General features: G+C 40.5%; 1 protein-coding gene across 1 annotated transcript; it reads right to left on the reverse strand.

The window, feature by feature from the left end:
- Positions 1 to 9,700: 9,700 nt before the first annotated feature.
- On the reverse strand, positions 9,701 to 10,807 carry LOC125548881. Its single transcript, XM_048712406.1, has one exon. It carries the CDS (start codon positions 10,805 to 10,807, stop codon positions 9,701 to 9,703), a length of 1,107 nt encoding a protein of 368 aa, XP_048568363.1.
- Positions 10,808 to 11,306: the final 499 nt, after the last annotated feature.

Here is an 11,306-nt window from a genome sequence, read left to right on the forward strand (position 1 = left end):
ATACATGGTTCTACTCCGTAGTTAATTAGGGGACATGCAGCCAGGCAGAGATGAATTCGTCAGATAACGGCTAGCTACCTAGCGGGATATGGATTGAGGTATGTTCCTGTTGAGGATAGATTACATGTTTGTTTACCTATACATTTATTGTAAGGGGGATCCACTAATGGGGAACCTATTAACCGGTTTACAGAAATAGCTAAAGCAATTTGCCAGAGATGTACTTTTTTTGATGTTTATTGGCGACTTATACTATGTATTTCAGTGTAACTAGTATTTGTTTTAATAGTAAACAAGTTTTCGATCACAGTAAGTAGATAAGGAACTGTATAGTTATGTGTGTTTCCTGCTGCTACTGCTATAAGTGACCTAAGCAATATCTGAATTTGTTTTAAGACTACCGCTTCTGCCGTCGAACTATTGTTGTTGATGCTATACTCTGTTGTTGACGTTATAGTTAGGTGTGTTTCCTACTGCTATAAGTTACTCCTTCTGCTGCTGTATGTCACTGCTGCTGCTAGTGTTGCTGATGCTATACTAGTGCAGCTGTTTGACTTTACACTGAACTTTTCTCTGATGCTATACTATTGCTGTTGTTGTTTGGCTGAAAACTCTATCCAGTCGACTCTAAAGTAGAGACTTCCATAAGAGAGGGAATATACATACACATCTTTTGGGCCCGTTTTACTTGCTATTTATGTAATGTTCCCACTTGATCTTAGGTTTTGCTTCCTGGGTAATAAAGAAATAAAACATTATTACCAACTGTTCAGTTCATTCTTTTATAATAGGAGGTGATGTATCATGAGATCAACTTATTAGCGAATGTCCAGTTCTTTTCTTTGTGTTAGAATATATAGGAAATCTCGGTGTTTGATGAGAACAAATGTGATGTTTTAGTGTAGTCATCGAATTTGCCAATTTTTGGTTGTGCGCTACAGTTGATGGGATCATTTGTTTTGATCTTATATTGTGGCAATATTTTGGTTTGCCAACGCCCGGATTGGCGAAAACAAAATTACTGTATCTTATTATAGGGTCGTTGACTCGTTGTGCATGTAGAATTGTAGATGGAAGTCGGCGGTGGTCCTTTGTTCCATGTGAAACACGCAAAAAAATGTAGAAGGGATGGTCGTGCGGAGCAATTTTGTAGCGCCATTGTGTATGTTGCGACGCGTTATGCTGCCGAAATTTTCGGTGAGGATTCGAGCGACCTGGTTTAATTCTTTAAGGGAAATCGAGTCATTTAGTTGATGTTCTAATCTCATTGAGCTGGTGCAACCTTAGTTTAGTGGTTCGCCGGCATTTACATCTCATGGGCGCTCCTGGAGGTGTTCGAAGCACATACCATCCTACATGAACTCTACGATGAGGTGCTTCCCTCAATGTTGTCATGGTGCACCTCTTTTGCGTCCTCAAGCAGCAACACAATTTGCTCATGGGTGCAACTTGGCTCGACATTCATGTCTTTCACGACCTTGTGTACGTCGACCTTGGAGTAAACAAATTCACCTCCCAGTAGAATTCTCGATTGCACAACATGTGTGTGCAGGCGTTAGGACAAGGAGAAATATGGAGCTAGCCCCAAGTCCCTGTTTTATTAGACAAGAGGACATAAGCATACTTGAGGGCAATGATAGACAACACACCAGAAGAACGAACCCATTGTTAGCTTCACACAAAGGCAGACTTCCTTGTGGAACCATTTGCCCATCGCCGAAGAGACCCCCGCTCTCTTGCCCTAGCTAGAAGGGTGCCAACCGTCGGATGACGATGTGCTCACCAGAGCACGAATGAGACCTAGAAACCAGCCGCCAAGAAAGAAAAATATTGAGCCAGGCGACCGTCCCTGCCACACCATGCCGATCGAAAGCAACACCATCGACATGGTCCTCGGTCAACACCCCGACTACCAGCTGGAGTTACCAAGATCATGAGACGACGCCTCTAAGGAGGGAACAAGACGATAGAGTCGCATATTCGAGAAAAAGACAATAGAGTCGCTATACCAGTCCCCCCATTCTAGAAGGACATGTGTCGATGTCAGGCCACTCATAGGCTTCTCAAAATAGGGTAAAGCAACCTTGCTACTTGCCTGGTGTCAAAACCAATGCAAACACCTTATATAGTCTATAATTCTAATTTTCTTACGTAACAATACACTAGAAAAGTATTTAAAGATGTTTTTGTTAGACAAATATGCATCTGAGTCTGCAACTAAGATATTTAAGGATATCAACAACCCCTATATTTACATAATGGAAATGTAGTATATTAATCCACAAAGACACACCATATTGTTTTTATTTAAGAAAAAAAACATAAGGTTTGCTATAAATACAATTTTAGTAAAAAGTATTTTCAATTCTCAATAATAAACATTAGAAATTTACTACATAAACACCATATCCTAATATGTGTTAATGTTGTTAGGTGGATATATATGCTAACTAAGAAAAAAGAAGAAATATACTAGTAAGATCATTGGTTGTCAACGAATTATAATTAAGGAAATATAGAAGTTTAGTATGAATATTATTTATTTTATCTCGCTCGATTCTTGAAACGAGGGGTGGGATGAATCTGTGCCCTCATTAGTTTGAGTAACTTTATCTACGTTTAATAAAATGATGTGTGCATAATGTGATGCAAAGGCCGGGGTAATTCCCTTTTCAAAAAATAACTAGATCTTTGCTGGCGCGCGTCGCCGCGCCCGTCTATGTTTACAATAGAAGGATAGGATTTTTCAAATATATACATGAGAAAAAAAATGAAGTTGTAATGGATAGTAGGGAAAAACTTTTTTCCCTAGGTCTGATGATCTTAGAGTTGAACATGAAAACGCACATTGTTGCACATGAACATTCACATTTTAGTACTTCAATACATTTTAGGGTTTTGATAATAAGCGCAGATTGTATAGATCTACATGTACATATCAAGAAAGTGTCTTCTATGAATACGATGTAAGAGGACTTCTCAGGCTCATCTGGAACAACTCGAAGCATTAGTCAAGGCGTGATCTCCAGTTTTTTGTTCAGATGGTCATGAAAGATTATCCAAGGTTACTGTGTGATTTGCAAAGGGCATTGTATGATGGAGGCTACTAAGTCATCTGAAGTTGAACTGCCGCTAGTAGTAGCGGTTGGTAAATGTACAGAAAAATCTTAGCGAACTCATTAGCGTCTTTGTTTGTACACGATATAGTTGGTTTTAACAGAAATTGTGTCTCTGTTTGTACATGCTACAGTTGGTTTTACCACAAACAGTAAAGTTCAACATTGGTGTAAATTGTTTCCTTGGAAACCATGCTCAATGTGCATGGCCAATTACTTTTCTCAGGAGCATGTTTGGTATGTTGGGAGCTGTTTTATTTGGAACGGGTGCATTGCTTGGCCAGGCATTCTTCCAGGATTGTTTTTATTGGTAGCTCACCTTGTCATCACTCTGCGCTTAGTATATTTATTTGTGTATAATCCCATGTGATGACACTACGAGCCTTATGTGAGCTGCTTGATGATAACATGGAACTACTCGGTGCTTGTACCGGTTTATATAATGTAGCTGACTTGTGTGGTATTCAGTTAACTTTGGGTGTTCAGTACATGTAAATTCAGTTAAAGTTTGCTCCTGCGTGTGGTAGTTGCTAAAGGGCCACAACATGTAGAAGGCATCAGTCTGTAAAACTATCTCTAACTGATCCATGATGGTGCCATTGAACAATTGGGGTTGTGAATTGCAGTTAAGTTTGGTGTCCCATTCATAAGTGGTTGTTTTAAGCAAGGGAAAGGGTAATGTGTTTGTGGATGAGGTTGAAAACCAAATAAATTTGCATATCTGTTGCAGATGGTTGTCTCTGGATTTTGTTTGGATGATCGACCCAGCGTTCGAGGCGTGGGCCGGTCTGTTTAGCGTTTCAGCGATCCCATTTTTGGAACCTTCTATGGTGTGTCTCTAGCCGGCCGGTTTTTTTTCGGTTTTAGGAGCCTTCTAGGAGGTTCCTGAACTAGGTTTCATTTTTTCTTCTCCTTCCCTTTTTTGTTTTTTCTCTTTTCTTTTTTATTTTCTTTCCTTTTTTCATTCCTTTCATGTTTCTATCTTTTACAATTTATTTTTTATATTTCAACAAATGTTCTGAAATTTTAAAAATGTTCGCATTTTTCAAGTTTTGTTCACTTTTTTAGAGAATGTTCCTATTTATAAATTTTGTTCAGAAATTCCAAAAAAGTATACAATTTCAAATTTTGTTCGCATCTTTTGAAAAAATGTTTGAAATTCTAAAACGTTTGAATGTCAAAAAATCTTCGCATTTTAAAATTTGTTCACAAACTAAAAAAATGTTCAGGAACTTCAAAACAAACAATCCCATTTATAAAATTTGTTCTCCCATTAAAGAAATGTTCATGATTCAAAATTTGTTCACAAATTCAAAAAATATCTCATTTTTAAATTTTATTCACAAATTCAAAAAAGTTCCTATTTTCCGTATTTGTTCTCAAATTAAAAAAAATATCGTTTCGGGTTCACATATTTTAAAAAGTTCATGTTTAAAAATTTGCAAATTCAAAAAATGTGTAAGTTTTGATAAAATTATTCATGCTTTTTAAAAACTTGTTTTTCTGAAACTGTTTTGAGTTTTCAAAAAAATGTTTTTTGCCTAATTAATTAATTGTCATCCTTATTAAAAATAGCTACTTCTAATTATATTTAGGCTTAATTAATGCTACCTCTTGAGCTTGCGTTGGTTTTTCCCGAAGAGGAAGGGATGATGCAGCAGAGTAGCGTAAGTATTTCCCTCAGTTTTTGAGAACCAATGTATCAATCCAGTAGGAGGCCACGCTCAAGTCCCTCGTACCTGCACAAAACGATAGCTACACGCAACCAACGCGATTAGGGGTTGTCAATCCCTTCACGGTCACTTACGAGAGTGAGATCTGATAGATATAATATTTTTGATATTTTTGGTATAAAGATGCAAAGTGAAAAGTAAAAGGCAAAGTAAAAAAGCAAAGCAAGATTAAAGTGATGGAGATTGATATGATGAGAATAGACCCGGGGGCCATAGGTTTCACTAGTGGCTTCTCTCAAGAGCATAAGTATTCTACGGTGGGTGAACAAATTACTGTTGAGCAATTGACAGAATTGAGTATAGTTATGAGAATATCTAGGCATGATCATGTATATAGGCATCATGTCCGTGACAAGTAGACCGAAACGATTCTGCATCTACTACTATTACTCCACTCATCGACCGCTATCCAGCATGCATCTAGAGTATTAAGTTAAAAACAGAGTAACGCTTTAAGCAAGATGACATGATGTAGAGAGATAAATTCATGCAATATGAAATAAACCCCATCTTGTTATCCTCGATGGCAACGATGCAATACGTGCCTTGCTGCCCCTTCTGTCACTGGGAAAGGACACTGCAAGATCGAACCCAAAGCTAAGCACTTCTCCCATGGCAAGAACTATCAATCTAGTTGGCCAAACCAAACGGATAATTCGAAGAGACTTGCAAAGATAATTAATCATACATAAAAGAATTCAGAGAAGATTCAAATATTATTCATAGATAGACTTGATCATAAACCCACAATTCATCGGTCTCAACAAACACACCGCAAAAAGAAGATTACATCGAATAGATCTCCACAAGAGAGGGTGAGAACTTTGTATTGAGATCCAAAAAGAGAGAAGAAGCCATCTAGTTACTAACTATGGACCCGAAGGTCTGAGGTAAACTACTCACACTTCATCGGAGAGGCTATGATGATGTAGAAGCCCTCCGTGATGACGGCCCTCTCCGGCGGAGCTCCGGAACAGACCCCAAGATGGGATCTCGTGGATACAGAAAGTTGCGGCGGTGGAATTAGGTTTTTGGCTCCTTCTCTGTTTGTTTAGGGGTACGTAGGTATATATAGGAGGAAGAAGTACGTCGGTGGAGCTCCGAGGGGCCCACGAGGCAGGGGGCGCGCCCTAGGGGGGCCCCCCACCCTCGTGACCGCCTCTCTGATGCCTTGGCGTAGGGTCCAAGTCTCCTGGATCACGTTCAATAAGAAAATCACGTTCCCGAAGGTTTCATTCCATTTGGACTCCGTTTGATATTCCGTTTCTTCGAAACACTGAAATAGGCAAAAAACAGCAATTCTGGGCTGAGCCTCTGGTTAATAGGTTAGTCCCAAAAATAATATAAAAGTGGAAAATAAAGCCCAATATAGTCCAAAACAGTAGATAATATAGCATGGAGCAATCAAAAATTATAGATACGTTGGAGACGTATCAATTAACAACCTCATTATTAGTGAATCGATTTCAAATTTATTCGTTGCGAATTGTCAGTAATCAAGTGAAAGCAAATGATTGTCTCCTTTGATTGATAGTTACAAGGACTATTTATATCATCCCAACAGACGCAACGCTTGCCAGAGATGCGTCGATTAGAGAAGAGAGATGCGTGCGTTGCAAAGCGCAACTGCACACCAATTGTCAAGCAGGGATTAATCCCTTAATTCCTATTGTAATTAATCTTAACACTCCCCCTAATCCATGTTTGTCCAGGTATCATCATCATCTTGAAAGAGACTCCTCCAAAAACCATGTGGGAAAAATATGAGTATAGTGTTTGATATGTTGCATAAAACTCCTTCAAACCCTGTGGGAAAATAAGAAGAAAATGATGCAACATATAATGATTATTGTCTCTTTTAACTCAATACGAGAAAATCCGTAGAGTTTAGAGGACAATAAATATGTCGTATATACTTCCTTAAAAAAACTGGTGGGGAAAACAGAAAGTATGACATATGATCTTGTGTTGATATTACCTCATTAAAAACCTTAATGAGAACTTGTGAAGTAAACTCATAAAGGGAAAAAGAGTATAATATGATGCATTGAACAGGGGTAATTCAGGAAGATACTCCCCCTGATTCTTGCATATCTCAAAGCCGTTGAATACCAATTCCAGGAACATTTTCTGGCTATCGAAGTTGGTAGAGACTTTGTGAACAAACGTATAAGTTTGTTGTATGATTTGACTTCGGAGCATAAGAAAGTGCACGGCAAATTAGTATATCCCAAGTTCCCAACCAATGGACTCATAGCGTGATAGTTTTTTTTAATGTTTGGACAGATTTAAGTGATTGACAATGGATTATGTCTACTGTGAATTAAAGGCAGGATCTTCTGTTAGACATTCATTGGAATTTAAAATGCATGGTCCAGAGTAGATTATTAGCAACTAAAAAAAGGAAAGTAACTCATGCATGGTGCTGTCGGAATTGTCGTGGATGCGTATAGTTGAATAAAAGGACACAACATCGTAATATTTTGATGGTTAAATAGGAAGAGTGGATATTTAGTTAAATATTCAAGGAATATACAGAGGCAACTAAGATAAAATCATATTTCCTGGATCAACATAATCAATTATTAATTTTCCGTGTTCTTATGGAAGATACATACGGAATAACGACTTGAACAGCTCAGCTTAACTTATAAAAAGCACCACCTATGTTGCCTGTAGGGCTTTGCTCTCCAACATCACCTCCACTGCCAACATAGAGCTGGCAAGCAAACTATCTTTATCATATTTTGTCTCTGCTGCGCCGATTTCTACAATGAACCGCCACTTGGCGATTCAGAGATACACAGTTGGCTACTCCAAAGAATGTCAGGTTTGTGATTTAAATAAACTGTGTAGACCAATTGAAGCCTAAAAACTTGATCAAGAAAAGAAAAGGGTTAAATTGTCTCCCTGAACCATATCATCATTGGCACTCAAACATATATGAAATGAAATACAGAAAACCGAACTGATAACTCACTGTTGAGTTTATATTTTGCAGCTTAAACCCCCATCCCTGTCCATGTACAAAATAAACAAAAGAGTATGCAGCCTAAATAAACAAAAGTATATGGGGAATGGATTTTAATCAAACATAGACCAAACAGGAATGGTAATTGGCCAAAATCACAATATTAAAAAATTAGGTACACCAACAATCGAAGATCCAGTAAATCATTAATAAAGTGATATATCAAACATAATTAGTTTGAGTGAATGGATGTCAAATAATACAATTCATGGATGTCAGATACAGAAACTACGAAACCAAAAACAGAGAGTCATGGTTTGATGAATCCTCTCGATGCAATGGACAATACTTAACTTATCCTTATGGGGATGAATAAATCTGAATATTAGGGAATCATAGACTAATAAAAGTGTTTTGTTGTATATGCAAATTGAAGGTAATGTGTTGGGTCAATTATGAGAGTAAACCAACACTGGTTGGTAAGTAAACGGTAACAATAACACAATAAAGAAACACTATGAACTATGTATGTGTGCGTATGGATGCACACTTGTGCTGAACAAATTTAAAAACTTCACACTGAACCTTCTATATGATCCATCAACACAGCCGTAAGCTTAAAAAGAAAAATAAATCTGCACTGGAAGGATTGGTCTTCAACTCTTCATGATTGAGGCCAAACCTGCCATTGACCACCGAATTTTTTGAAAAGAAAATAAACCAGCAAACAAGCAGAAATGTGAAAATGAGAATATCAAAGAGAAGATAAGGAAAGGGGATGATCTGTACCAGCCATGGAACAACCATCTCAAATTGTTGCCTGATCTCTGTGTGCTGCCCATACCAGAAAAGAGAAAGAGTTAAAATGCCCTTCTCAAATGCTCAGATGCTCTAGGGTTCAGATCTGCAATCAAACCCATAGGTGTTAAACTACGACATCTCCACCCTCCTACTTGACGGGCTGACATTCTGGATGAAGCTATTTCTAACCTGGAGGTGGATGCTGTTATAACTTTTGGTGTGTGGTTCTATCTTATGGGTTAACAGAAAAAAGGGTTGTAAGTTGCAAGAAAGGATGCTTCCTGGTCTACTGTTCCTCGGAAATAACTTATGCCCAAGGCCATTGTTAAGTTGTTACTGCATTTAAATCAATCTGCCATGTCATGCAAACAACTTGACAGCCGACACTATGTCGTTTCTAACTGCCTTTTGTTCTTTGTTTGTCCTATCTATAAGAGGAGAGCATATGACCCATTCTTTCATTTTTTAGCTCACTGGCCATCGGGCTTTATACCAAAAAGATATCTGCAACAATATTGGAAAGCTTGGGTTCCATCCAATCCTAATTCCTTATGCATGAACATATAAGGTAGTACATGAGGACTTGATAAAAAATGTTAGTCACGTATAACACAGGTATTGCGTTCAAGGTTTATTCTACCTATCTATCCATGCCATTAATCCTGCTTCCCTGCCATTGTTTTTATGATGACTACCTGAGGAGAGATGACTAGACACTTCCCTGCCACTAATCCTGAAACAAGATATAGTGACTAGACATGAGGATCTTAGACTCTTAATTAGTTGCGAAAGAGTGATCATGGCAGTTAGATACAGGATTATCTAATATTTGGAGGAAAAAATTGAATAACACTTCTTTAGTTGCACCACCTTTTCTAATCCCTGTCAATCATGATATCGCAAGCAGCAAAAGTACAACGCTTCTAGTTCTTGAAACATGCGACCATCTCTGGGCTCAGGTTCAAGAAAATTGCAAAAGGAAACCAACTTCTTTTTATTGCTCTTCGTAGTGCCACATATCACAACAGCTTACATCGAGATTACATAGCAGGGCTTGCATAAAACAAGCAAAACACTTCTTACATCCAAAACACTACAGGAGAAAAGGACAGGATATGCTTAGACACTACACAAGAGTTAGAGCGGTGGCGCGTGGTTTGCAGCTCTCCCCTGTGATCATACTTAAGCCCAAACGTGCTCATATGGAGCACGCAACAATCGGCGATGCATGTAGGCTCCACTCCCTCGCGCTGCACACAATCGACAAGGCAAAAGTTGCTGTTGCCCATGTACGCGAGAGTGGCCCTTGTTGCTGCCATCCGCCGCTCCAGGACTTTGAGGAACAACTTCTCCTTCGCAATCTTACAATATGGCTGCACAGCACTTTCGCGGCTGCAGGAGGCGACTTCACAGGCACAAATGTACCCGTCTTTACGGAGCCCGACCCATGCGTCTAGCTCGTTGTCGTAGTAGCCTTGCCCTTGGAAAGGCAGAGCCCATTCCCCATGCCACCTCCACTCGGAACGCTTGGTGTCGAATGAGAAGGTACCCTTTGGAACATGTTGATAAAGACTGTCGTGTGCAGACATGAATATGGTGTGCCCGTCCGGGTGCAGCGCGTAAGAGGAAATTATATCATCCATGGCAAATGGCGGTGGCGATGGCACCCTTTTCCAGGACCAGTCCATGGCTGGCCGTGGATTGTGGAGCTCATCGCTTCCCGTGGCTGCCCATGACATGGCCTCAAAAGAGTGCTGCTCGCCGGCATGGCGAGATGTTGATGCATACAACGTATCACCGGCGGCCACAGAGATGTCAATGCCACCAAGCAGTGAACGTGGTACGCTTGGCCCGATTGTGATTCCCGCTATCTTGGTATCATATACGAGGATGGGAGTCTGTGGACAGTGTGGGTTGGTGGCGATGAAGATGCTGTTACCAAAGGGCGTGAAGCTCATGCCAAGATGGCGTACTGGCACGGGAAACCGGAGGACGGGAGGGTCAGGGAACCCAAACTGCACGTCGCTGGTGCAGGTAGTATCTTGCAAAGTGTCGGCATCAACCTTGTAGATGCTGAAGCCCGTGTCCCAATCATCCAGCACTAGGTAGAGGTGCTTCTTCGGCGCACGCCGTGGCCTTTTTCCGGCGCGGTCGCCGTCGAGGTGCGAGTGCTGACGCTTGGACATGTTCTTCTAACTAGATCTAAATATTGATTTTTTGATTCTGATAGTTACGAGGTTGCCAACGGAAGGGCAAGGAGGAGGCGACAGATCTAACCTGGGAATGTGAGAGGGCTTCGCCAATCCATCCCTCGTCTTAGTATTTATGAAGAAGAAGCGGAAGGGCAAGGAGCCTGGGGCTGACTCCCAGCCGAGCTCGGATTACATGCAGATAGGCAATGGCAGAGTGCCTAGCTAGACCCAGAGTCGGAAGGAGCAGAACCACCATGACGAGCGCACTACTCCACAAGAGAGCCACAATGGAGCTAGGGTTGGGGGAGGGGAGCCGAATCAAGAGTCAAATCGGGAATGAGATGGGGAAAAAAGGGGGGGGGTCATCGGAGTTGCCGCGCCGTGGTCGCCGGAGTCGTCGTCGCCGCTCTCGTGCTCCACGCGCCCGTGGACTCCTCGAGTTGCCGGGCCGCCCGTGTGGCTACAAGGCAGTGGAGACACGCCGCCCCTCCCG

Source organism: Triticum urartu, chromosome 3, assembly GCF_003073215.2.
Source record: "Triticum urartu cultivar G1812 chromosome 3, Tu2.1, whole genome shotgun sequence".
Classification (NCBI taxonomy): domain Eukaryota; kingdom Viridiplantae; phylum Streptophyta; class Magnoliopsida; order Poales; family Poaceae; genus Triticum; species Triticum urartu.

Bases quoted from the DNA above. Each gene is read 5' to 3' on its own strand.
- LOC125548881 (XM_048712406.1), bottom strand. From the start codon at position 10,807: ATGTCCAAGCGTCAGCACTCGCACCTCGACGGCGACCGCGCCGGAAAA.